Genomic DNA, 27,815 nt, shown 5'->3' on the forward strand with positions numbered 1-27,815 from the left:
CAGATTGTGATTCATGATGTTACATTCAAAGAAAAGAAACTAAAACAGTATCCATGAAATCATCACCATGTGGCATGTGCTATCCCCTTCTTCCACGCTTTAGATTTGGCTTATCAACATTACAGAATTTTCCAGCAATTTTTAATTACTCATCTTCATCATTTAATTAATTTCCTCATTGATTCTTTTTCCACCACATCATTGCTAAGAACCTCAAATACTCATCATAACAAATTTTCCTTATAAAACCCACCATTACATTCCTTCTAGCTTTGCATTAATACATTAATAATACTAGAGATAATCATCATTATCATCAATAATGTTGAGAATACTTGTATCCATTGCATTAATCTCAACCCTTGTTCATACAACATCATCTTCAAGTTACTCTCCCGCCACACAAAAATCCATAAACACATACAAGAAATTCATAAAGGATGAGTGCAATTCAACCACATACCCTAATTTCTGTTACAACTACTTGTCACACTACGCGTGGCAAGTCAAAACAAACCGCGTCACACTCACAAAAGTAGCCGTTAACATAACGGTAATGATAGCGAAGAGCTCGTTCAGAACGCTGACAAAACTATCCCAATCGACGAGGCTAACAAAAGCGGAGAGTTCGGTGCTGGCGGATTGCCGGGATAACATAGACGACACGGTGGACCGGCTGCAGCAGTCGGCGAAGCAGTTGGCGCGGCTGAACGGAACGAGGACGGTGGAGGAGAGGTTTGAGTGGGATAGCATAAAGACATGGATGAGTGCTGCAATTACGGATGAGTACACTTGTACGGATGGAATTGGTGAAATGAAAGTGAGGGTTTCATTGCAGAAGAAGATCCAATCGAGTATTGCTAATGTTGCTTGGATGAATAGCAATGCTCTCGCTCTTGTTAACAAGATTTCTTACTAGAGATCCATCAATCTTAATTGGATTATTTCAATGAATTCAAATTGGTGAATACTCGTGTTATTTTTATGTAAAGTTGATAGTTAAGAGATGTAATTTAATTAAATATGTTAAATTATCAAATAATTTTTAACTAATAACTTCACATAAATATAACTCATTTACACATGAGTTTCTACCATTCAAGTTATATACATACACTATAGTAGTGTTTTTCTTCGTATATGTGTTTAATGGTTCCTATCAAGTTAATTAATTCTGCTTTTAGTGATTAGTCTTGTTTTGCATGCATAATGTATTGGAGTATATGCGCATCTTGAAAACTCAATTATGCTAACAAAACCAAACCAAACCTATACAACAAAAAGAGAAGGAGGATGATTTTATAAAGACGAATAAAACGTCTTTTTGTAAAAATATTTATGTGTTGTATTATTATTAAATATATTAATTAGCTGATTATTTTTAAATTTTTTAATAAATTAGAATAGAATTGATTTTTTTTAACAATAACAATAAATCTAATTATTATCAGATTCGATCGAACCGACTAATTTATATAATTTACTGGATCATAATTTTTTTAATTTTTTATAAAACAAAAATTAAGGATATATTAATCTTTTTATCAAAAAATTTAAACATAATTTGATTTAAATTGTATAAATTGATTGGATCAAATTAAGTTTAATAATTATAATATGAACAATTGGATTTATTATTGTTGCTATCTATAATAAACCGATTTTATTTTGATTTATTAAAAAATAAATTATTAACCGATTTAATAAAGATGCCATATAAACGTCTTTAAAAAAAGACATTTTTAGTGTGTTTATCGAAGTGGTCTCCACAAGAGAAATGGTAGGGTATTAAAATTTATTGTATTTGATTTTGGTTTTGCTAGATACTTTCATAAACAATGTGAATAATGAGCTTTAAAATTGGTCCAATAAAATAAAAAATACACTACACTTGTACAAAAATCACAAAATCACAAGTGGAGAAGGAAAGTTACCGTATACATAACTGCATTGTTTATTAAACTCATTGTCTACCTATATTTTTTTATTTGATTTTTATTTATTTATTAATTTAATTTTTTTGTCAAATATTTTTAGTTTATTTTATTCTATATTTTTAAATATTAATAGTTAATTAATGACGAAAAACAATAAATTCTAATGATTTTGAATATTTTTCTCCATACAATTTAACCGGATATAATAAGCTAAAATCTTGTTTAAACATGTTTTTAACTGGAGTGAATAAATATTGAATTTAGCCTTATAAATACTGATCCAACCCTGAGTACCCGATTACTTATATATTCAATTAAAAATATAATTTGTAGTGTTGACTTTTGATATTAATTTGTAATTATAATGTTACTTCATTATAATATTTATCTGTAATGATAATTTATAATTTTTTTATTTTGTTTATATTTATCGTATTTTTTTGTTATTTTCTATAATTTTTTATAATTTATTTTTTTTTAAATTTTAATCAAATACCTAATTATCCAAACTCATTCGATTTTATTTTAGTTGAATTGGTTTGAGTCTTAAACAAATGCTGAATTTGATCCAAATTGACACAATTGTATTTTAATTTAGTTCAAGTGTATTTTTCGTGTAAATCCGAATTAACCAACCCCGATTACACCCTAATTAGCGGTATAAGCTCATCATTATATATAAAAGTATTTTTAGACATTTGTACATTAATTAAGAAATTCAAAATCATTTACTAAAATTATGTTGAAAATTACATATACATGAAAAAAAGTTAATAGTTATTATAAATATAATCATTTGGTTTAAATTTTTAAATATTATAACATAATATTAAATTTTTTATAATTTAAAAATATAAAATTTGATTTTTATTATCTCGAACGAAAAAACTTCCAAAACAAAAAAAAAGGGTCCATGTAAAATTTACCTAAACTTAAAAGGGGACAAGCGATTTTATGATTTTATCACAATTGTATAAGGTAAAAATATGAATTATATATTAATAAGGTTTACGCATAATGCACCCTAAGCAGTCCATCTATATGATCGAGTTGTTTGTTCATGGACGAAACGTGAAATCATCTAGGCACACTGCTCCAGGTCACCCATAGAATTTGATGATGACTTATTAAATTCGTGATTGCTCAAAAGGAATTTCTCGAATTTGAGTATCTATACACACATGTAACGCAATATTATATTAATAGAGTATGTGGGAACGAGAAATTTGAGAGTATATGCTCGAATAAGTATTTAAAAAATTTTGTATCGGATATTTTTATTTTTTAAAAATTTTTTATATTAAAATTTTTTAATTTTAAAAAAATTCTGTCATATTTTTTAAGATTTATTCATATAAAAACAACAAATTTAATTAAAATAAAAATTTATATATTTTGTTTTTACAAAATTCAAATATTTTAATAGAATAAAAAAATTAAAGATAAAAACGTACAATACGAAATTTTTAAAAATTTATTTGAATATATACTCGTAATTTTATAAATTAAATTGGCATATGATAGGAATATGTTGGATCTCGCATATTCAATATATATGAAGAGAGAATAGACATCCGATATGATAAATGAGAAAAATTAATGTAGCCAGCTAGAAATAACTACATTTCGATTATATTTTTTAAATAAAAATATAAAAATAAAGAAATTAAAATACTTTTTTGAAATAATGAACATACAATAATTTTCTGTTTTTGAAAAAAAAAATTATGTTTCTACTTTGTTTTTACAATTTCTATAGTAAAAAAAATATATATTTACCATATTTCTGTTTTAAAAACAAAAAATTAAAATACAACTCATAGTTTAGATGGAAAGTATAATAGTGGTGTCATGGAAAAGCATCTGAGAAAATTCTTTGAAAACAATTGAGATTAGTTAATGACATAAGTTAGCTTATTGGTCAAATCCGTCTACTCTCTGGTACCCTATTGGATCAAAATAGTAGGCCACTAACTTAACCTATATGGCTCTATATATAGCACTTGTAATAGCTAAGCCTAATAGGCAAACCATGTGATGAAGTGTGATTAACCAATGCCTTAGCCAAGCTTATTATTAATTATTAGCTTAGCTTGGATATATAGGCCACTTTGTTAAGCCCTTCTCTTTAAGCTTAATTAATACAACCATTCTCTTTAAGTAACTAATTACGTACATTGCTACTCTTGACTTAATATATATTGTCTATTTTATTCAAGGAGATTCGTTTCTTTATTATTAATTTTAATTTTGGGCTATATATAGCTTTCTTATGCCTATTTATGAAATAAGCCTCTTCTCACGTTCATTCATTATTCTTATATCGGACGCAATATATTCGTGTGTGTAATTAATGAGATATTCGAATTTAAAAAAAAAAACAAAAAGTATAACTTAATGCAATGACATTCATTTTGTATTGATCAGCATAGACAAAGGTTCCTTGATCTACGAATCGAATTATTTTCTAAATTTGTCTCTTTCTCAATCAAATTAATTCTTTAAATATTATAAATTAATTATTTTTGTCCTTTTATCATTCAATTAATAATTTTCGTCAACAATTAATATATAGAATATTAATTAACATCATACATGACACCTAACATATTTAATTGGATGCTGAACAAATATATTTATAAAAATTTATTAATTTAGTTTATTTTTTTTCAATTATATAAAGCATAACCCTAATATAGCATAGTAATACTAAATTGATAGATTTTTATAAATATATTTATTTAGTGTTTAATTAGATATATTAAGTGTTATATATGATATGAGTTAATATTCTATCTCAACAATAGATGACAAAAATTGTTAATTAAGTGACTAAAAAATAAAAATGATTAATTTATAATTTTTGAATGACCAATTTAATTGATAAAATTTTTCAAAGACGAATTAAAAAATGAAACATATTTAAGGGACTAATTTGGCTATTACCCAAAAATATAATTTGCTATAACTTGAAGTTACACAACACTCTAGCACAATTCAATGTATGCAGTAAAATATTAAATTAGGAGAATATTTTGAAACACCAATTAGCAAGACTTAATTCTATATGCAAATTTGTATTTTGGTTTTTACTTAATTGCTTATCTTACTTCAACATTGTGTATCACCTTATTTTGAAAGAGGGACAAAGCACCATTTGAAAAGAATCAAAGTATCATTAGGGAATGATCACAAGGTACTAGTTGTTTCGTGGAGAAAAAGCGATAAGATGAGAATAATCAAGCACATGATTAGATGTAATGGTGTGTCAATACATGGAATCTAAAATACTCTGGCTGCAACCACACTTGAGAATTCAGTTATCTGTTTTCTTCCACAGTTACCAATTGTTTTACTTTTATATGATACATATATTCACCTTAAGTTTAGGATCCCAGCCTCATCTTCTTAATAAAACTACAAGTTTGCTGGAAGTAGCAATTTGTTGGTCAATCATAAGCAGACTTCTGTTCTATACAATGTTTTAAGTAAGCCTCAAGTAATTACTTGATTCAACAGTAATATTACAAAATGTCAATGAATTTTGTGACTTCTCATGGGTAAGAAACTATTGATGCTAATTTCTACATACAATGCATCCAAGAAACGTGAATCAAATTCAACAACAATGTATGAAGACACGTTTTTATATATCTATCTTGTGGATGGCAAAGTACACTTAACCACCTAGTAATTCTTTCTAAAAAACACAAACATATAGTCCGTACATAAATGAAATACTATATAGTCCGTACATAAATATTTTTTAATAAATTTATTTAAATTATACCACAAAAAAATATTTTATTCTATGCAAAATAATTTAAAAAAAAGGCTTAAAAGATGTTAGAAGTACTATAAAAATTTGTAATGTCCTAATGACTTAGGACATTAAAGAAATACTCCACATAGTCACTAATAATTTAGAAATTAAAGAAAAAATATTTTTATCATGTATTTACCTAAATCACTAGAATATTACAAACTTTTATTGTACTCATAACATCTTTTAAGCCATTTTTCAAAATTATTTTGTATAGAATAAAATATATTTTTTAATTATTTTGTATGGAATAAAATATTTTCTTTCATTTCTAAATTATTATTGACTATGTAGAGTATTTTATTTAAAATTTGAGTACATGCATGTATTTACCTAAGTTATTATAACATTACAAATTTTTATAGTACTCCTAACATTTTTTAAGCAATTTTTTTTAAATTGTTTTGCATAGGATAAAATATTTTTTGTACTATAATTTAAAAAATTTATTAAAAAAATTTATTAAAAAATATTCATAAACTATTAAAAATGGACAGAAAAGTATTGTATGAAATTCGAATTGATAGCTCATTAATATTTTAAAGAAGTCTCGTAATTAAATATTTTGTTAGTTTTTTTAACGTATGAAATAAAAATATATATTTTTTTAATTTTTTAAAAGCATAATTCGAATTATACCATGAATTATGGTGTGTAATGGTTCGAATTAACGTGTTCCTTATATATTTATCACATCTTTTCTCAATTGCATTCTCTAAGATTTGAACCCTAGACTTTGAAGTGGGGAAGGATGGAAAAATACCACTAGAGCCAAAGCTCATTGGCACCGAATGTCCCCTTAACCAAAGCATGTAGATTGAAAATTCTAAGTGGATGTCTTGAGTGTATAAACCTTGCGATGGCGGCTCAACACTCAACAACCCAGTGTATGGGCAGCTGCATTATGGAATTGGAGATAATGGGCCAGAGTGCTTGGGCCTTTTTTGGACAATGAGTCTGAAATTTGAAACCGTTGTGAACAATAATTTGGACGAGTCATAATAACCAAAGCATTAATTATTTGACCAAAAAAAAAATTAAAGCGTTAGACATAAAATTTTGAATTTCATTTTAAAGGGTAAAGTAATCTATTATCATTTATTTTATATATGAGTTCAAAAAAAAATATGAAAAAAATATTTAATAGTAAAAGATTTTACTTTATCTTTTAAAGTGAAAATCTAAAATTTAGAGGATTCAAATTCAGAAATATATATAGTTACAGGGATGATTATGAGACCAAAAATGGGCAAGGAAAGTAGTATTGATTGAAAGCAAAAGGAAAAAAAAGTCAAGTAAAAGGTAAAAAAAAAAAAAGAAAAAATAATTATTTGACAAAGAATTTATCATATGAGAATATTGTTAGAGTCAAGATGGATAGTAATTAGTGTGTTTTATGATTTTTTCCAGCTACACTTGATGGTTTAGATGAATAAGCGACCTTGCAATGTAGAAGTAGGTCAGTGATGATGAGAATGTACTAATAAATCACAAAATATATGAAATTTGCGTTGTTGACATTATCCACGAAGGGTATAATCAAATAAGGCAATTAAGGAATTAGCTAGAAATATTTAATAAAAAAAAGTAATTCATACATTAATTGAGATAGAAATTGAGTAATTTTAGTGATAAAAATATGTGGACAAAGGATTTAGTCTTTTTGTGGTGCGTAAAGGTTAAGATATACTAAATTGGCCAAAGTATTCATAAAAAGTTAATATGCAAGGAATGAAAGTAATGTAGGTAACATGAGGTTTTGAGAAAAAGCTTGAAAGTGGATCTTGATTGATTCCAACAGAAGTAAAAGATGTAGAATTTGGTCAGTTTTCATGAAAAGTGGAAACGTGAAATATTGGAATGTTATTAATATAAATGTCTAGAGAAAATTATTTTAGTAAGAAAAGTTGTAATTCGTAAGCAATCAATTAAGTACCATAAGTTAGGGAGATTAAAAGAGAATAAGAAGGTTTTTTTCGTCATGAAAGTTTTTGGTTTTTTAAAAAGTAAACTATCAAAATGGTATTGCATAAATACACTGCGAATTCAAAAAAATACTAATAAAAAATAAGTCTTCGAAAAATTTTAAAATACAACATAAAGAACTAGATATTAAATATATATTCTAAAAAAATAATTTTAGAAATCAAATTTTGATACAAATTTTACAATTATTAATTTATTATTAGAAAAAAATATTTTTCCATTCTTAAAATTTGATAATTTTTTGTGAAGTGAATTTTTTTAAAAAAATATTATTGTGAATGACTATATTTTTTTAAATAAAAAATATAAAAATAAAATTTTATTTCATTTTTTTGTGCACCTTCTAAATATTTATTTAAATATTACCATAAAAATTTAGATATAATGAATAAGTCATTTACTAAATATAAAAGTTTTTTTGTTATTTATAAAAAAATAATATTTATTAATTCTTTTTATCGTATTTTTAAATCATTCATGGACTATTTTATTAATAATATATTTCAAGAATTTTTTTGTCAATATTTCGGATATCAAATTAATAATTTACTTTTTTTTTTCGGCAACCAAATTTTTTATCCTCATTAAACATAAACCATCTTTGCCCTCGTTAAATCCATTACATCAAATATTCATGAATACCAGAAAAAAATGAAGCCATATTTTGTTCATGTTTCGCCAGGGCTTAAAACAAACAACCCATCATCTTCAACCAATTTTTGTGCGCGTGTTAAGCTTCATTCCTTCTTTAGCCACATAGTTGCCTCATTTTCACTATCCTTTCGGTACTTCTAACATAAGTCAGGGATATTTTGGATATTTGGTTTCATACAATAAGATAAAATGTCTAATCGATATCGGTACCTATCTGGTATGGCACTATGCCAATAAAGTGACTGTCACATGTGAAAATTTTCTCATTAAAAATAACTCCATTTTTTCTTCTATTTTCTTTCTTTTTATTTACTTTCTTCTTATTTTTTTACTTTTTATTTTTTTTCCTATATCCAAACAAAGTGTAAGATAGATACAAAGATGATTTTTTTTTTTCAATTTATGTATTCTCTCTTAAAAAGTAGAAACAATAGATAAAACTGTTTTTATTTCTGCCCCTAGTGTCTCCATTGTCTTTGTACTTATGTCTTAAGAACAAATTCCAAACACTACCCAGCAAACATTGTTTTTCCCTTGTAATTGATAATAGAGATGAAGACAGACAAAGCCAAGGTATAGTTTTATCAAGCAAGCTATGTGGTGATGCTGTACAGTATACATTATTAAAGAATCCTTACTTAAAATAACCACTTTTGCAGGGGACAAAATGGAATTGAAAGCATGTATTGCACTTTTCAGTTTTAGAATTCTGCTGCATAATTCTTTAATAATCCAGGCCTCTTTCTACCATCATCAATCTAACTCTCTCCATGTCCTCTGATTTGCCTGCCTTTTCGTAGATCTTCATGAGAAGTACAAAATTGTGTTCATTGTCTGGCTCCAAATCAAAAAGCTTGTTTGCAGCAATCTCTCCTATTGTTACGTCTCCGTGTAAAAAGCAAGCATACAACAAAGCTCCCCAGAGAGTTGGACTAGCATTCTCCGAATCCATTCCATTCACTATGATGCTATAAGCCTTTTCAATCATTCCTACTCTTCCACAAAGATTTACCATACAACCATAATGTTCCATAATTGGTTCTATTTTATATTTTTCACACATCAAAGCAAACAACCTCTCTCCATCCTTCACCAAACCCAAATAAGCACAAGCTGATAATAATGAAACAAATGTTACTTTATCAGGTTTTACTCCAGCATGCTCCATTTGATTAAAATAATCTAGAGCCTCTCTTCGTTTGCAATGAGCAGAGATTATAGTGTTCCATGACACAACATCCTTCTCTGGCATCACGTTGAATATCCAACGTGCTTTATCTAACTTGCCATGATTGGAGTACACTCTGATCAAGGAATTAGCAACTGACAAGTTCCACTCAATCCCACGCCGGATCACCCATCCGTGAATTTGGGCCCCAAGAATCAATGATGACACACCAGTAAGAATTTTCGATATGGAAACAGAATCAGGCTCATAACCTTTCAAAAGCATTCTGTGGAAAGTGTTGATTGCATCAACCTCAAGGCCATGATGAATATAAGCTGCAAGCATTGAATTCCACGAAATAGAATCTTTATTGGGCATCTTTTCAAAAATCTTGCGAGCCATGACAATATCACCACACTTAGAATACATATCAAGGAGTGCATTGAGGACAAACCTATCACTGGCAAAACCAGAACGAACCACGTGACGATGCACCTCTTCCCCAACTTCGACCGAACGAATTCCTCCGCACGCTTTGAGAACCCGAGGAAATGTAAACAAGTCGGGTTCAACACCCTCTTCCACCATTTGGAAGTAGAGTGCTATGGCATCATGATAGAGGCCAGCTTGAGCATACCCCGAAATGAGTGAATTCCATGGAAATGCATATTCATCTCTCTTAGGCATTTGATCAAACAGGTCGTGTGCCTCATCCATGTAACCAAAAGAAGCGTATAATCTAAGAAGCTTGGAGGATATACCAACATTTCTGTGCAAAAGGGTGGTTGGGATAAGGCGGTGAAGTCGGATGCCGTGGTGAATGGATTGAAAACGGTAGCATGTTTCTAAGAGAGAAGCATAGATTTCGGGTTCAATAGTGATGCCCTTCTCAAGGGAAGCTTCGAGGTCGTTGAGGACTTGTTCAAGTGCTTGGGATTTTGTTTGGGGATTGGGTTGGCGATTGATGAGAAGTGGGGTTGATTTGGATTTTGGGAAGGAAAAGATGTTATGGTTGGTCTCTGTTTGCCACTTGCTCAGTTTCCTGGTTCTACTTTTGTTGTCGCTCTTCTCCTTCTTCTTGCTCAGAATGCACAACCTTGGAGGGAAGCTTAGTGGTCGGAGAGTAGTGGTTATTATCATTCTAGTTACTGCCTGTGGATAAAACCCAATCACATCACTAACACCCAGTGAGCAATATAGCGGATATGCTCCATCAATATTTCTTAAACTCCATTAACTTGTGTTCTAATTGTGGGAAAATTTAAATGCACACTCTTCAATAGTTATATTTTGAAGTCAATTTCTTAAAAAAAAAAATCCACAGTAATAGAGGGAATTGGATGAGACAAGGAAGATAATTACCATATTCAAGGGACAATATATACACCTTGTTTCAAAAGTTGAAGTACTCAGTAAATTACCTATGTACTCACAGTATTTATTTGTAAATTCAATGATGTTGATCCAAGTAATCTCATATATAACTCATTTTTATTTAATGAATTTTTTTCTTTGTTAAAACAAAAAAGTACATTTTCGGTGACTAACAATTATTTTTTTAAGTAATTAATAGAAGAGGAAAATTTTGAAATTTTTATTTAATTAGTAATTGAAAACTTTTAATTTTTAGTCGCACAACTTTCTCTCTTGATTCTTTTTATCAGTATTTTTAGAACACTCTTCATTGAATGTGTAATAGGCTAATAGCAAGGGATGCAAGTTTGCACTCCCATGGTATAATGATTTAATTCCATTATGCTACTGAATGCCATACTAATTTTTCCCAAGTATTGCAGCACTTCCATTCTATATTGAACCAAAATCAGACAAGTTCGTCTAACTTATAAATCAACGATGATAAGAAAAATAGAAGAAAGAAAGATTAAAAGTTTAGAACAAGTCCAACACCACAAAAAACTGTCAAACTTGTTTCAAATTCTGTGTTAACAAAACCCCAAAGGGTTTCAACAAAGTATTTGTCATCAAATTACAAAAGATCAAATGCTATGTTAACCAAAAAATAGATCTGCGCACTTGGCAATTCCTTTGCTGTTGGAGACAGTTTTGCTCCATCCGCCATACTCTCGGTGGCATGAGCAGTTTATTGCATGTAAGAAAAACTTGGAACATAAAGAAAAAAGGCAAGAAGAGCTATCTACTGTGAATGGTTGGCATGTAAATGTCAATACTTTGAGTCAACTGTTTTAAAGGGACTGAAATTCCAGTGCTTATCAGCCAAGGAACTTGAATCACAGCCGATTCAGCTGGAAGTATATATGATCCTTTGTAAAACCCAAATTTCAATACACTGTGCAATGTTTCCAAATTCCAACCCATTCAATCAGCTTCTATTGAGAGCCTTCTGCTGTATAGATGATACAAGTCATTGGCAAACAAATAAATGGTTATGGCTGTCAAATAAGTGCAGTCAATTATTAATTGCTTATTTGGATATACTAGTAAGCATGACCATGAAACAGCCATAATTCTATCAGGAATATGATAATGTAATGTAAAAGAAATAACAACAAAAGACATACCTCACATGCCTTAAAAACTGGCCTAACTTGCTCAAATATTTCATCTACTGTTCCAACTGCATTAATCTGCAGAGATTAGCTTGTCACTATAACAAACATGTTCATCATATAGCATGCAATCACATAACAAAACCAAAACCAGTGGATTAAGTGTTTTTAATAAAGCGACATAAAATCCTTTGTATAGAACCTATATTTTCTTTCCTTCTTTCCAAAACCTTCAATTGCATATTGAATGTACAAACATACAGGTTAACCATAGGTTCAGTCCTCACTTCAGTCAAACCCATAGAAGACTTGCTTTTGAATTTTTCCACTTGGACAAATTCAAATAGAAAATTTGAAGCAGCAACAAACACTTCAAAAGTAAGTAAATAAAAGATCTCAACCAAAAGGCAACAGTAGTTTAAGTTTTAGTGTGTTCGTGACATACTAAAGAAGACCAGTTCTCCTAAATTTAATTAAGTACTGAAACCACATAGAATTACCCTGTGAACTTTCCCTTTCTTTGCATAGTAATCAATGACAGGAAGATTTAATGCTTCAAATACTTTAAGACGTTTCTTGATTGTATCTATATTGTCATCTATTCGCCCCTGACATAAAAGGAGCACCAGATATCAGACAGTATTTTCATATCAGGAGTGTATATTCAATTTCTAAGAATTTGACTAGAACCTGATTACGGCTCAATACTCGTTTCACCATCACATCTTCTGGACAATCGAAGAAAAGTACTACATCTGGTTCTGCTCCAGACTGCGTATGGAACAGTGAGTGCTTATTACATAGAAAAATTAATAATGGATGGCCTCCCACCTAGTGGGGCCTAGAAGGCAGTATATGGCTATATGCGTATTAAAAGGCTTATCCCCCGCAAGTAGGGAGCTTCTTTTTAGAATTTGAATCTGAGACATCTAGGTCTTTTGCCATTTAAAAGAGTTCTCCCTTATAAAACACTGCTCAGTAATCAATATTGCCATTTGCAAACAAGGTAGAGAATGTATTACAAATTTCCAGTAAGTTAAATATATAAGTTCAAGTAAAATAGGTGCTGACACAAAAATAACTCAATACGAACTTCCTTCAATGCAAGTTTAAGTGATAAAAAGATTGAAAGTCAAACTCACAATTTTTTCAAAAGCAATGCGGTTCTCCTCGCTTCTGGGGAAACCATCAATAAGGAACTTATGGTTGTCACTAGATTCCATCTCTTTTAGAATCAATTTGACAGTCACTTCTGAGGGAACAATCCTTCCTTCTTTAATTGTATTCAGAATCATTGAGCTGTTTTGCCATTTTAATTGTTAATATCCCAAAGACTCACAAATGAAACAGATAAATAAGAATAGGATAAGACAATATTACCCATATTCGCTATTGGAAACCATCTCCCTTCTCAGAAGATCTCCAGCGCTTAGATGCTTAAATCCAAAGGTTTCAACAATTTTAATACATTGAGTACCTTTTCCACTACCAGGGCCACCTTAGGACATAAGAACAACATTTTAAATCACATATTTGAAGCAAACATATATCTGAAAAGAAAAAAAGTAGCAAGAAAAAATTTAGCATCATTATTTCATTAATAACTTAAATTATCATGAGGAAAGAAAAAATTATTTACTTTGATCCACTGCCAATTCTCTTTGTAAACTTTCACAAATCACTTCCATATTGGCTAAACAGTCGATAAGATTTTCCAGATGTAAAGTCAAATAATTGATTGAACAACATAAAACATCTAGAACTCTAAGCTCCAACTATTAACCATGTAGCTGCAACAACATGATACCCTTCGATATTATTCTTGGTTTCTTACAAAGTGAAATCCAATTACGCCACTGTCATCCTGGTTATGTTCATTACTTGGATAATACACTTAAAACCTCAGATATAACTCCCAAAATTAAATTTGAAGACAAATAAGGCACAATCATTACCTAAAACAAATGTTATAAAGGGACACCTTCCATCCTTTTCCTGCATCAAAGGAAAAAGGAGATCAGTTTTTGTTAATGATACAGTGAGGTTAAGTGATCGGGAGTCGACATTGGCACTCCAATTTTGTTAGTGACTCTAAATTTGATAAGATTCTGTGATAGATAAGCTTTAGATTAAGAGTAAAATCTCCTAAATAGAGTAATATTATCAATTTGGAGTGGAAATATCCACTCTCTAAGTGATCTATTCAGTGGAAATGAAAAATTGAAAGTCATTAACGTACAAAGTAAAAGACTGAAAAGAAAGAGTATATGTACGGAAATGGAATCAGACCTGCAAGGGTGCTACGGTGGCAAATCTTGAGACGGCGGAGGCAGAGGCGGCATTGTGTTTAGTAGCTTGCTGAACTCAAAAGACAAATTGAAAGTAGGTCAACGTCAGAAGAATGCATCAATCAGAATCATTTCATGTTCAATTTTATTGAATGAAAAAATGAAAAAGGATGAAGAGAATAGAGTGCCTGGAGATGGAGGCGTTTGAAGAAGATGGAGGATTTGAGAGAAGAGAAGGAAGTGGCGGTTACTTTTCTCCACATTGTTTGTTTGTTGAGCTTCTCAGATGAAATTCGAACGGAACGAAAGGGGGAAGTGGGGAAGGGGTATTACATCAAACAGGTAGCGTGCAAGGCACAGTGGGCGGCAATAATGGTAATGGACAATGCAAACTGCGTTCACCTGAATTGGGTGCGAGTACTAGTTAGAATAGCACGTTCCGTCCCTTCCGCCCTCTCTTTTATTTAATAAGTTTTCGAAATTAATAATAATAATTCAACATTGCTATTTCTGAAATTCATTTAAAAAAAACATTATTTTAAACTTAGGAAAATTTATTAAGATTTTCATTTATTTTGGAATGCTAACTTCATATGAACATACAAAATACAAGTCATTGTGGTTAATTTTGTTATTGCAACTAATTAAAAGTAGAAATGTTTAAGATTCGATTTAAAATCTGATCTAAATTTAAAGTTTATTTTATCAAGTTTGGATTTATCAATTTTATCCTATGTAATCTTTTAGCCAAGTTCAAATAATGTTTTGATTGAATATTGTCCTGCCTGAAGTTATGATTGTATAACTAAAATATATGCTTTATAGAAAAAATAATAATAAAATATTATATTTTATATTTCAATTAATATTGTTATATTATATAATGTTATATTTTAAAATGAATTATTTTAGTATAAATAATATATCATATTTATTAAATTTAATTTTTAAAAATAAAATTTTATCATTTTGTTATATAAAAATTTATAAAATTATATATAAATCAAATTCATTTAATCCAATTTATTTTAAATTAATTTAGGATCCAAATCCTTAAAATAGACCAAATACAATATTAAAATTAAATCTCAATCTAATTAAATCAGTCGCACCTCGCACCCGAGTCCATCTTATCTATCTACACCCCTAATCAAAAGTGGTAGAGTGGTGCCCCAGGAGCGTTGATAAGATTCTACCTGTTAGAAGGTACAGACACAGACACAGACACGGGGCTAGGAGGAATTCCCGCAGCTTTGTTTGAGCAGTGTTAATCGAATCTGATCTTAAATATCATGCAACATGTCATCCGTCCATTAATCAAGCCATATAACATTATTGGCCTATTATGAGCGAGGAAGCAAGCAGGTCAATAATGAGATGGTGTATGTCTAGTCTGGGATAGAAGGCAACAGGGGCCAGGGGGTTTCACTTTCTCATTCCTCAAAATTCGTAAAACCATGTGGCTGCACCAAGATGCTTCCAATTTGGAAAAGTTGAATGGAATTAATTCCTGAAATGAAATCATATTAGCATCGCCCCTTAGCCTGCATTGAATATATGCTCTACTACTTCTGCCTATAAAATGGAAGAAAACTAACTTCACTTTTCGCCTCCTCGCTTTATGCTTTAGCTTTAAGTGGTATTACGTATTAAGGAAGGAAGCTTTATTCATGAAGAAGAGTGATATATAATACTCAAAACATGTGTTATGATATTAGCCCAATTAAGCTAAGTAGAAGTGAACTAGTTATGGTAGAATTTAGAAAATGAAAACTGCTTATTAAGTGCAAAGTAAAGAAATTAAATTCGAATATTTGTTTCCTTTTTATGTAAGGAGCGATTAAGTAATTAGAGTAGTGTAATTATATTATTTTCTAATATAAGTGTTAAGTGATTTTACTTTTACTAATTAGACTTAATTATGAACTATAATATCATAACAGAATGATGATCCTTTTTTTAGAACGCTTCTGCAATTACATATTACCATTTGAAACTACATTAGATAAAAGACACACTGTATATTTATATTTAAAAATATACAATTTAAAGACATAATTTCAAACATGAATTTGAGTGAGTTATTGTTAAATTTTATTCTGCCTTCCGCGTGCTTTCTTTTCTTCTTGATGACCATGCATGCCAATCCTCAAACAAGAAATCTGGCAAGCTTTCCCCTCCCACGGGCAGGCAGGCATGCAGCTAGCTTCTTTGCTTTAGTTTTAATGCATTTCAGACGCGTATCACTCTAATCTAATGCATGCCAGAGCTTTATCTTTATTTTACGCGCGAGGGGAAGAAGATGAGATAAGAGAAGGACCTCTATCTCAGTCGAAAAAGATGCCTTCCACCAAAACCTGCACGCACGACAGTACTCTTCTCACCCATTATGACCACGACACATAAACTTCCATTTTATTATATCAGTCGAAGAAGGCACTCACTAGTCACGCGGGGCTGGGGGGAGATTAACACTTGGGACAAAAACAAATAAATACGTAAATTCATTAATTCATCACCTTTTTTCTTTTTAGTTTTAGTGTTCAAGTTTTACGAGGAAGGGCATGTTCAAAGCTTCCTATTATGTATGTACAAAGAATCAAGCTGCCTAAAACCTCCACAAAGAGATGCAATTGCCACAACAAAACCTTTACCAAAACTCATACACCTATTTCTAAACTTATATATACCTAATACTTTATTCGGGGTTCAAACTAGCTTCGCTCCTGGCTTCTTTCTCCCCTTTTTCCTTCACCTAGAAAGCATTAGGTGTATGGTCATACTTAAGATTTTCGGTGTAACTGTACCCTTCTACCTTCCAAAAGCACTCTGAGCAAGAGATAAAATCTTATTAACAGTCTCACTCGGTTCAAATCCTAAAAGAGCTTCTACACCGAAAGATGACAACAAACAAGTAGAACAACTTCTTGGGCCACATCACATTGCATCCAACATGAGACCAATAATACCCTCGTAGTCACACGAAGAAGGTAGGAGAAAATTACCACCCTATCTGGTGTTGTCATGAAACTGATGGATTGGAGTTATCGGGCGATTCTTTGGAGTTCTTAATCACCAGATCATAATTGATAGATGCTAGCTGAGACAAGTTCTGCAAAAGAGATAATGGTGGAAGAGAAAATATTTTCGTTCATCATAAATGTATTGTGCATTGTAAAAGCAATAAACTATTTGCCACTACAAAATGCATAGTTTACATAAGATCTTGAATCAAATTATATTGACCAAAGTGAATACCAGGCTCGACCAATCTCACCTTAAATGAGAAATTGCTAAAGGAGTATTGCACCTCAAGAGGAGGAGCACTGAAATCTGCCAAACTACCACATTGATCACCCTGATAAACAAGTATTTCATTAGAAAACATCATGGCCAGAAGGTTGACAATTTAGTGCTACTACATTTAATAGATTATATCAGCTGAAATGTTTTTTAACACCCAGTTAGAAGTTCAATTTAAAAGGGTAGCAATATTTGACAATATTCTTACATCTTCATCTAATAAGTCGCTGCCAGAGGTGCTGCTTGTTTCACTAATGTCATCAAAGTCACTACCCCCAGTACAATGTTCATCCTCTGGATTCCAAATGTACCGGCTCATAAAATAACTTGTATCAAGAGCTTCAGCTGATGGTATGAACATAGCCTGAAACCAATTAAGATAGATCCCAAGTGTGATGATTCCAAAAGATACAGCAAAAACATATATAAAAGCTCTATAATAAACTAATAGATGTCAACCTTCTGCCTTGCTAAAGTATCCCAATTAATATCCTTGAAGAACGAGTGGCGTTTAACCTTCCATCAAAATTAAAGTTGTCATGGTCACATTTTTGTGCAGTATTTCAGTGTGCAAGTACCCTACTGCTTTTATGAGCAATAAATAACTTACCTCTGTAGCTCCTGTTGCACCTAACCTTTGGACTGGATTTTCATTCAATAATCTGAAAGAGACATACTGTCAGCCACATCCAACATGACATGAAACTTGAATATGTCGAGTTGAATGGAGAAGATTTCATTGATCAAAGACATGATTCATATTAGATCCTTGAGGGGATCTTAAAAGTGCAAAACATTATAAGCAGTTGAATGAACCATATACTGTCAAGTTCACTCAAACTGACATATTATGTGAACTTGGAAAGCATTTATTCTTATCGATTTCCAATTTGCATGTCAGAGTCTATTTGAAAATACAATATTAGTAGTGTTAATTGTTAAAATGGACAATCATCAACTTTTACTTTTGTCACAATTTACATTTATTCGTTTGGTTAATCCCCTCTAGATACATGCCTATGGTTAAAGCGACATAAAACATGACCAAAAAAAAAAAGTGGCATTAAACAATGGGATGTGTGCATTCACAGCTATAAATTCCTCATCAGCATTCTTTAATTTACCCTTTTTCTTCTTTATGATATACCTTTCCAGATTTTATGCAGGTAAAGATTACAATGAGTAACTGTTCAATAGGATACTACTTTGATAGCATTGTCATGTTGAAACACCCAAAAAATGCATAATTTTACTTAAATAATACTTACTTGTTAATCAAATCATATGCTTCAAAGCTGATCTCCTCAGGAACCTTGGGCCATTGTATATCTCTGTTGATTATGTTATCAAAAATTTGCTGCCCAAAGAAAAAAAAAAGGAGAAAAAATTGCATAATGATCCATCCATATTCACATATATGGAAAAAAAAAGTAATCGAAAGTTATTAGTCCCTTTTAAGTTCCAATAAATGCAAAGCAAAATATTTAATCAAGTTAAAAATCCATATAAGTTAACCATATAATAGACAGTAACCCAATGTCTTGATAAAAAAAGGCTGTAGCAACAGCATCCTATGGTTACTATGTGTTGGTTCTGTTCACATATTAAAACAAAGTGTAAAAAATATCTTGCAGAGTCACCCAATTGGTAGTTTTTGAAGTATAAAAATATCTTGCACCATAACCATATTAAAACTAAGTGTAAAAAAATAAGGAGAGCATTAATTTGGCAAATTAAAAAAAAAAGGAGACAAAACTTAAGAGAAAGGCTGCCTGCTATCATTTAGAAATGCGGAAGAGGAGAAGAAAAGGGAATGTCATGTATCAACTCCTTTCATAGTCCTTAGAATCGGAAACATATCACAAAATCCTACCTGGGGATGTTCTGCATTGAATGGTGGAATACCCACAATAAGCTCATAAAGAATCACACCCACGGACCACCAATCTGCAGTTGCACCTGAGAGGAGAGCATGCAAATATACGGATGTAAGTCAAACAAAACGAGATAAAGAAAAAAAGTAAATAAAATGGTGACGCTAACTTCAAACCATTTTTGCATGTGAAATGATGTTTGGTTATCACAATATAGGGCATTCTATGGAAAATGGACAAAAAAAATAACTTGACCTTTTTACCCTAAATCCATTCCAACTTTTATTTATTTCTCTGTTATGCCCATGAAACGTATACATTCTTTTAACGTGCAAATAACATATCTCTTTTTATATAATTTGTATTGTTTAATTGATGGATAAAGACATAAAGTGCCAACCATGTCCCATCCCAAGAAGTATTTCTGGTGCCAAATAATCTGGGGTGCCAACTATTGAATGCTTTCGACGTCCTTCCCTTTTAGAATAATGTTGAGGTTTTAGTTCATCATCTCCTAGAAAACCATTATTGTAAAATGATTGTGCTGATAAGTCATCTGTGCTGTTGATAAGACCAACTTTAGAGAGTCCAAAATCAGTCAACTGTAATCGAAGGTATTAGACAAATATTAGAGGCAGCAAATATTATTCTTGTTGGAGCATCTTAAGATGACAAGTTGAAACATGTAGTGATATACTCTTGAGTGCTAACCTTAATGTGACCATCTTGACCAATCAACAAGTTATCTGGCTTCAAATCTCTGTGAATCACATTTAAGGTATGCAAATACTCCAATGCAAGAACCTGTAGAATGAATAAGGAAAATAGAAAAATAAAGAACATAAGCACGGTTCTGCGAGAACTTATAGATATTCACAAGCAAAAGCCAACAAATTACAAAGGTTAATATGCTTACAACTTCTGCAATATAGACACGAGCCATATCTTCATCTAAGCAACCTAAATTTCTTAACAGAGAATAAAGATCTCCACCATTCAAATACTCCATAACCAGATAGAGATTTTCTCTACATGTGAAAGAGTAGAAAAATCGGACCTGTTCATCATAAATTCATGAACATCATATTAGTATTACCAATATGCAACAATTTCACATATTGATGCCACATTGCAAGTCCTGCTCACCACAAAAGGATTTCGAACAGATATGAGGATGTCTCGCTCAGCCAAAATACTTTGAACTGCATTTTTACGTATCATATCTGCCTTTTTCAAAACCTGCAAAAGTGAAAATTGAAAAGAAGTTTGTAACTTCTTTTTGTTTCTCTTTTTGTTGATTTGGCAAGAAGACTTTCTAATAATGTCTCTACTGAACGATAGCCAGTTGGCAATGCCAGACTGAAAAAAATAATCTTATGGTTCTAAACTTCAGCATATATGTTGTTACGAGGTACAATTCAACAAAAGGATTTATGGCATCATCTTATCTCAACTTTCTCTAACTTCCTTTTTGCAAAGCCAACAGGTCTACACAGTTAGGAAGCTAACCTTTATAGCAAATAAATCACCAGTTGCCCTTTTCCGGGCAAGAAAAACTCGTCCAAATGCACCTCTACTTATTGGCTTTATTATTTCAAAGTCTTCTATAGAGGTTCGGTCCTTGGAACAAGGATTAATTGGACTAGCACGAAGGCTACGTACAACTTCATCTTCCACTGCACTCTCTTCTTCAGCCATGATATTTGACGAGTCTACCTTTTCATCTTCTATCTGCCCACAAAGAGATATATATTTCTCCCTGTAAAATGAAGTTGCAATTTTGCAAGGCAAGGTTTAAGCATGCTGAAGGCAAAAGGAAACAAATAAAAAATAATAAAGGGGTAAAGTTATATTGAGCATTCCCGCAATAATGGTTTTAATGAATGCTAGAAATATCTAGTAGGCCCTTTTGAAATCACGAAATGTATGTTTGTACTAGAAATCCAACAGAAAAGTTGCAAGTGCTCACTGTAGAAGTTTCTCTATACGTCGTCCAAAAGTCTCCAGAATGAGGCCATCTACTTTTCTGTCTTGAATCGCATATTTCAGGTCTTCTAAGCGATCAAGCATAATCTCCAAAGAACTGTAGTCACAGGCATTCACATTTGCAACAGAACGAGCTATTTCCACTAGCTTATTAATCTGTCATTTGACAGTTTACTAATCAACCCCAAATTTGTACGTATATACTTAGTAGAAGAAATCCATGAATTACAAAACTTTTATGTATAAAGGTGATACATGTTCTTAGTTAATGTAATAAAATGTAATGTTTCTATGCATCACAATATATTCAATACAGAATAAAACTGACAGCCATATGTATACCTGGTCGTAACTCTCATATTCAGATATTGCTATTCTTCCACTTAATAACACTTCTATCTGACTGGTTCGTGGTGTTATCAAAGGGGATCTTGGTGTCAAGCTTCCAGTTGAAGATATTTTTGTCCCATGATCAGATTTTAAGTAGATATGCGGTTCACACGATATTTCGGATGGGAGGTGCACATCATCCATAACAAATGTATTGTCAGTTTCATTGGTAGAGTCAAGCATGTCTTCAGAGCATCTAGAAGAGATGTTATTTCTTTCTAAAGTTAACTCACTGAACTCTTCATGCACACTTGATGTAGACATTCTAGAAACCTCAAAACTGTCTCCTGCAATTTCGGTACTTTGGGTGCTTTTAGGTGTCCAGGATTCCAATATCTTTTCAATAGTATCAGAAACTCTTTCAAGCCGTTCATTTACAGTTAAGCCTTTCAAATCACATCTATCAACAATTGTGCATATTCGAGAATGCTCCTCCACATGTACAATTGGTATTTCAACCTCACAAATTCTGCAGATCATTGAATCTTCATATGTTAGATTTTGTTGATCTCCCCAGAATCCCCAAGAACCCTTTCGTGTCCTTGATGATGACACAGAATGTTCAGGTTGACATGACATAGCATCCAAATTTTCAGAATTCTGTTCTTTGACCAGCGAATGATCCATATCACCTTTTGAGGGGAAATCTCCATCATCTTCATCCTTTTGCTTTTTGTCAATAGCTGCTGGAAACCTTTTCCAAGAAGCCATCCTATAGCTATTTGGAGTGGAACTATTTTTTGTTGTACTATCCTCCTCCGCATTGCCACTCATAACTCTTTGTTCGTTAGCTTGAGATTTCGTAGTCTTTAATTTGTTTTTCTCTTTTCCTTTTGACTTTTTCCGCAGGTCAGCCATGTCATGTCCACCAATTGGAGCATCAGCATTTTGCTGTGCAGCCTGCAACAGCTCCTCTGGATATACACCAAGATCGCTGAGCTGGTGAAGACCCAGAATGTGATCTTGTTCATAGCCACTTTCCTTGTGGAATTGCACAAGACGGGTGCAACGAGTGAGGATAAAAAGTAGGCGTGTGTGAGCTTGCTTGAGGATCCCCACAGGTAAATCTTGACGTTTGTCATCTAAATTTTGAACAATAGTTTCACACTTGACCCAAAATTCGGTAGCTGACATCTTTGAACATTGTCGAGCAACAATCAAGAGATCCTCCAAGCTCTCTGCCCATTCAGGATGAGACCCTGAAATTTTTTCAAGAATACCCACCAAATCTCCAGCAAAAGCACCCAAGTCCGAATCAACTTCTTCCTTCAATTTTTCGAACTTAACTCTAATTGCCACCATGACTTCCTACAGAAATATCTCATACAAATGTGTTGAGAAATTCATGTATTTTCAAAATCAATAAAACAACTAATAATAATGTGATAGTTTCAAGACGATAGATAAGGAATAATGTACCTCCATATGGCCTAATGCACGGTGTTTCCAAATTGGAAAAGGTCGAACACCTTTGGAGTTGAGTTCATGGGAAAAGCTTTTGATATCAGGTTGTGTCCTTCTGCGGCCACTTGTTGCACGCAGGATTGCCTGAAAACGTGGGGAATTCATTTCTTTGGCAAAAGCTGCATGATTACCCTGTTCCAACACACAACCTAATTAAGCTAAAACCTAGCTAAATTCCTCTAACTAATCTCTCGTTGAACCACGCCCAAAAACAATTACATACAATTCAAGATACAAATTAATTATTATACATCACCTCCAGAACAGGAAGCAGCTGAGAATGAGCCTTCAACGATTTGGATTGACTCCAATGAACTTTCTCCCCTAAAAAACAACAATTAGGAATTTATCAAAAGAGAAAGAATGTTGTCGAATAATCCAATCAAAATAACGGAAATGGATGTGTACGGAAACGTACATGGTTCCTTAGTAGGTTTGGTTGTAGGAATGTGGTCAATGTTTGAGACGACGTCGTTTGTGAGAAAGGAAGAGGCGCCAACGGAGGAGCAATGGCGGAGAGGGGAAGAAGAAGAGCGAGTGCGAATTTGATTAAGCCCTAAAGAAGACGCGAGAAGAATGGAGGGTTCTCCGGAATCGCAATCCTGCATGTCTTTCTGCACCTTGCTTTGTTTTTGTTGTTGTTCTTGCTTCTCCTGCTGCAGCTTCTGCTGCTGCTTTTTATGTTCTTCCTCGGCCAATCTATTTGCTTCGGCCTTAGATTTGGACTTCCTTCGGAACGGAATCGGAGGAATCTTCTGAAGCCTGAACTTGGCGGAAGAGGAAGAGGAAGAGGAGGAGGGGTCGGCGTGGCGTGGTGGCGTAGGTGTTGACGTCATGGCATTCTGAGTGATGAGAGAGAAAGTGAGAGAGAGTTAGGGGAAAGTGAGTGATTGAATGATTGATCGATGGAAGGGTGAGGGAATGGATCGTGGTGAGAGTTTTTCGCGGGAAAATTAAGAGGGAGAGATGTACGGAGGGAAGTTCGTTAGAGAATAACGAATACGATGTCTGATTTGTCAACGTGCTTCGCGGGAACCATGTAATGCGATGTATTAGCCTTCTTCCTATATTACGTGTCTATATATGTGCCTATTTATTTGTTTCTCCTTCTCACACTTGCATGTATCATGCTTGACAAATAGGATCATCCCATTTTGCTATTTATAGAATGCTTACAATTGTTCTTGTTAGGTTAGATTCTATGGAATGTTATTTTCAACATTTTCCTAGAATATCCATTGTCTAATCATCTTCTTGAGGAGTTCTTTAGAGAACCAAATTTTTAGTTAGGCTTCTTTTTACGATTTTGTTGTGCGACTAATTTTTTTTTTAGTTGAATGAGCCCAAATATTTAAAAGAAATGGAATTCTCATTCACATGATTGAAATGTGTATGGAGTGATCCAATATTTAAAACTTAAAAAGTAATCATTAATTCATTATATTTAGTAGATAGATACACAGTGATCAATAAGTAGTAACCCTGATTTGGATAACAAGGAATCAAGGATGAAGGAGTCTTAAATTTGTATCTCATATTTTAGTCATTGGTCAACTTGTCTAAAAATGGAAATCCAAAGAAGTTATATATACTAACTCCTCAACAGTCAACTATTTTTTTATTATTTTTAAGAAATTAATTTTTATATTTTTATTTTTAAAATTATAAATTTAAATAAAATAATTTTATAAATTTAAAATAAATAATATTTAAAATTAAATATAAAAATTTATAAATTATTTAAATTTTAGAACATATAAAATTTATAAATTTAAATTAAATAAAATATTTAAAAATTTTATTATATCATTATTATTATGTATAACAAAATTAAAACAAACATTTATAAATTAATTATTTATAAACATTATATAAGTTTATTTATTTGTTTTTTCAATAGTTAGGATTGAGACTCGAATTCGAAACCTCTAGGTAAAAATAAAAAGACTATATCATTTGAGTTATAAAGCAAAAATAAAACATTATATTCAAAGCATTCTTTATCTTTATGAATAATTCTAAATTTTATATTCAATTTATTAAATTATCTTTAATTTTATTACTTTTTTCAAATTATTAATTTATACTTTTATTATATTCCTTCATTGTATCATACATTATTATTTTTTTTAGTATTATTCTCTATACGCATATCTGTCATTGTCTCAGCACAACTGTTATATTGCCTTATTCTTTTTTTTTTCTCCACCCACCTTTTCTTCACCCGATTGTAATTAATTATCACCAAGTATTATTATCACAATTTTCAATCTGATCTATCACTTTGATCTATAATCATCCATTATGTTAACTTTTATGAGTTGTTAAAGTGTTATTAAAAAAAATTATTTTTGTCTCTTTTGAATATCAAGATATATAAAAATAATAGTTTTTTTTTATTGACGTGCGTGTTAAGTAATTTTATTGTTCTATTAATAAAAAATTTAAGACATAAAGCATTAAAAAATTTTGTTTAAATTATCAAATTTAATGTTAGTAATTCTAAAAAATAATATCAAAATATATTAATTTTAACTAATATAATAAAAATAGTATATTATTGTAAATTTTTAACTAATAATTATAAATTTGTACAAAAGGTTGTTATTACTTTTCATATTTGACTGTTATTATATAAGTTTTACGTTTGCTTTATTATGCACATTAATTAAACTATAATTTATTATGTTATTTGTATATTTTGAAATAATGCGATCGTACTATAAGGATGACATTAGTTTTTATAACTAATACGAATCTTTTTACTATTTTATTTGCCATTTAAATACTATCCATAAAAAAATAATTACTTAAAGTAAAACATTATATAAAGAAAGATAGAAAACTTTTGAATTTATCATTTTGGTTTGTTTCTTAATTCTCACTTGATATTACTCAAATTTAATAGGTTGATGGTGGTGATTCTTTTTGTTAATTTAAAAATTTTAACACCCTCTCTCTCTTTCTCTCTCTTAATTTTATTAAATAATTTTTTTAGGTTAAAATATTTTTAACTTCCTTTATAATAAGTATTTTTTAAATTATCTAATGCATAAAATATCACATCTTTTCATTTGATCTTACGCTCTCAGGCTCTCTTTCTCTCTCCTCTTTCAGACTCTTACCCAAACCTAGTCCCACACAGCCACACTCCCACTGTCTCAGTACTCTTAGTCTCACCTCACTTCCGATCGGCTCCACTTCCATCACCGGCGTTCACTCCACTGTCATCAGTGTTCGTTTATGGTCGCATCTCTTTTCCATCGTCTCATAAGTTTGTTGTTTGACTCGTTTCCTCCAGTTGTACGATTGTCGTCTCCTCCATCAACGCAATGGGCGGTGGTTGTCTTCTCCATAAGCGCGGTAATTGTCTCCTCTATCAGCGACTCAGCATGTTTGTCGTCTCCTCCAACGACGCGATCATCTCCTCCAGCGGCGAGGTCGTCTCCTCCAGGCTCCAGCAGCTTGGTTGTCTCTTCTATCGGCGGTGGTCGTCTCCTCCAGCGGCTCCTTCATCTTTATTGTCTCCATGTATTCAACTCATCAGGTAATTTAATTTAAATTTTTAAATAATAAATTACCAGAATAAATTAAATATTATTTGTACATAAATACTTTTAAAGTACTAGAATCATTGTGTTATTGTGTAATAATTTATATTATTTCTTTCAAATTATTCTAATATGTTTTACTAATTTTCTCACTTGCTGTTTCTTAATAGAAATGAATGGTTGCTTATATAGTGGCAATTGAAACTTGCTATTTTAGTATGCTGAATTGTTGATTTAATGTGTTGTTTTACTAAGTGCTGTTTTATTAATTTTAGTGGGTTGTTTTATGAATTTTTTATGTCTTGTTCTTAATTTTTTAGTTGTATCTTTAACTTAAAATAATTAAATTTAAATCTTATGTTATTATTATTTTTTTGTTATTCAAGAGAATTTTTATTGATAATATTTTAGGAATAAATAGACTTAAATAGGTGAAAAATAAATTCTTGCATACTTTTTTTTTATAAAAACAGGCCAACAAGATCTTAAAACAATTTTTTTGAATTACACAAATATATTCGATATCTAACCTCAAAAAATATAAATAACATATCCGATCCGATGAATGTAATGTGAATTAGATAGAATTTTAAATTATATCTAATCAAATTTGTATGCAGTCCTACGAAATTGGATTTTGTGGGTGTCGCTGGTTTTCTCTTATCAACTATGACCATGAGTGTGTGTAGATGAGCTCCCAAAAAGAGCTACTAGGAATAATATTTTCATGTTAAAGCTAACTTTGCCTAAAGCAATATGAATTAGTCTAATGGTTCTAAAAATCGAATCAATCATAAAATTGTTCTAATTACTAGTTTATTGATTTAATTAATTCGATCGTGGTTCAATTGAAAAAATTATTT

The 27,815-nt window shown here is 31.2% G+C and overlaps 4 protein-coding genes across 5 annotated transcripts; 1 reads left to right on the forward strand and 3 right to left on the reverse strand.

Annotated features, from left to right (window-relative positions):
• Positions 1 to 556: 556 nt before the first annotated feature.
• LOC112769543 (pectinesterase inhibitor 9-like) lies at positions 557 to 919 on the forward strand. Its single transcript, XM_025814053.3, has one exon. It carries the CDS (start codon positions 557 to 559, stop codon positions 917 to 919), a length of 363 nt encoding a protein of 120 aa, XP_025669838.2.
• Positions 920 to 8,910: 7,991 nt separating this feature from the next.
• Positions 8,911 to 11,027, reverse strand: LOC112789469 (pentatricopeptide repeat-containing protein At4g25270, chloroplastic). The gene has a single exon (XM_025831379.2). The coding sequence runs from the start codon at positions 10,706 to 10,708 to the stop codon at positions 9,125 to 9,127; it is 1,584 nt and encodes a 527-aa protein (XP_025687164.1). The 5' UTR covers positions 10,709 to 11,027; the 3' UTR covers positions 8,911 to 9,124.
• A 456-nt stretch (positions 11,028 to 11,483) lies between these two features.
• On the reverse strand, positions 11,484 to 14,830 carry LOC112789470 (UMP-CMP kinase). 2 transcript variants are annotated; one of them, XM_025831381.3, is made up of 9 exons: positions 14,573 to 14,830; positions 14,386 to 14,454; positions 14,052 to 14,091; positions 13,477 to 13,594; positions 13,239 to 13,395; positions 12,787 to 12,867; positions 12,597 to 12,704; positions 12,109 to 12,174; positions 11,484 to 11,930 (listed from the first exon to the last, which is right to left on the reverse strand). In XM_025831381.3, exons 1-9 carry the CDS (start codon positions 14,645 to 14,647, stop codon positions 11,910 to 11,912), a joined length of 735 nt encoding a protein of 244 aa, XP_025687166.1. In that variant the 5' UTR covers positions 14,648 to 14,830; the 3' UTR covers positions 11,484 to 11,909. The 2 variants fall into 2 exon arrangements, with proteins under 2 accessions (XP_025687166.1, XP_025687165.1); XM_025831380.3 differs by having other exon boundaries at positions 11,484 to 11,933; positions 14,573 to 14,820.
• Positions 14,831 to 16,867: 2,037 nt separating this feature from the next.
• LOC112789472 (probable serine/threonine protein kinase IRE) lies at positions 16,868 to 24,259 on the reverse strand. The gene is made up of 17 exons (XM_025831386.3): positions 23,820 to 24,259; positions 23,658 to 23,725; positions 23,357 to 23,533; positions 21,890 to 23,245; positions 21,531 to 21,703; positions 21,071 to 21,320; positions 20,708 to 20,800; positions 20,478 to 20,618; positions 20,273 to 20,365; positions 19,962 to 20,163; positions 19,561 to 19,646; positions 18,956 to 19,044; positions 18,298 to 18,349; positions 18,147 to 18,203; positions 17,896 to 18,051; positions 17,662 to 17,742; positions 16,868 to 17,496 (listed from the first exon to the last, which is right to left on the reverse strand). The coding sequence occupies exons 1-17, from the start codon at positions 24,235 to 24,237 to the stop codon at positions 17,407 to 17,409; spliced, it is 3,582 nt and encodes a 1,193-aa protein (XP_025687171.1). The 5' UTR covers positions 24,238 to 24,259; the 3' UTR covers positions 16,868 to 17,406.
• Between the last annotated feature and the right edge of the window lie 3,556 nt (positions 24,260 to 27,815).

The sequence above is a fragment of the Arachis hypogaea genome, chromosome 3 (genome assembly GCF_003086295.3).
Source record: "Arachis hypogaea cultivar Tifrunner chromosome 3, arahy.Tifrunner.gnm2.J5K5, whole genome shotgun sequence".
NCBI classification, from domain to species: Eukaryota; Viridiplantae; Streptophyta; class Magnoliopsida; order Fabales; family Fabaceae; genus Arachis; species Arachis hypogaea.

Bases quoted from the DNA above. Each gene is read 5' to 3' on its own strand.
- LOC112789469 (XM_025831379.2), bottom strand. From the start codon at position 10,708: ATGATAATAACCACTACTCTCCGACCACTAAGCTTCCCTCCAAGGTTG.
- LOC112789470 (XM_025831380.3), bottom strand. From the start codon at position 14,647: ATGTGGAGAAAAGTAACCGCCACTTCCTTCTCTTCTCTCAAATCCTCC. The intron at 13,595-14,051 runs GTAATGATTGTG...TTATGTCCTAAG, and splicing joins CTTTATAACATTTGTTTTAG to GTGGCCCTGGTAGTGGAAAA. The intron at 12,705-12,786 runs GTTCTAGTCAAA...CTTTTATGTCAG, and splicing joins GAGTATTGAGCCGTAATCAG to GGGCGAATAGATGACAATAT.
- LOC112769543 (XM_025814053.3), top strand. From the start codon at position 557: ATGATAGCGAAGAGCTCGTTCAGAACGCTGACAAAACTATCCCAATCG.
- LOC112789472 (XM_025831386.3), bottom strand. From the start codon at position 24,237: ATGACGTCAACACCTACGCCACCACGCCACGCCGACCCCTCCTCCTCT. The intron at 20,801-21,070 runs GTTAGCTTCCTA...TCACTTTTGCAG, and splicing joins GTGATTTATTTGCTATAAAG to GTTTTGAAAAAGGCAGATAT. The intron at 20,366-20,477 runs GTAAGCATATTA...TTCATTCTACAG, and splicing joins GTGTCTATATTGCAGAAGTT to GTTCTTGCATTGGAGTATTT.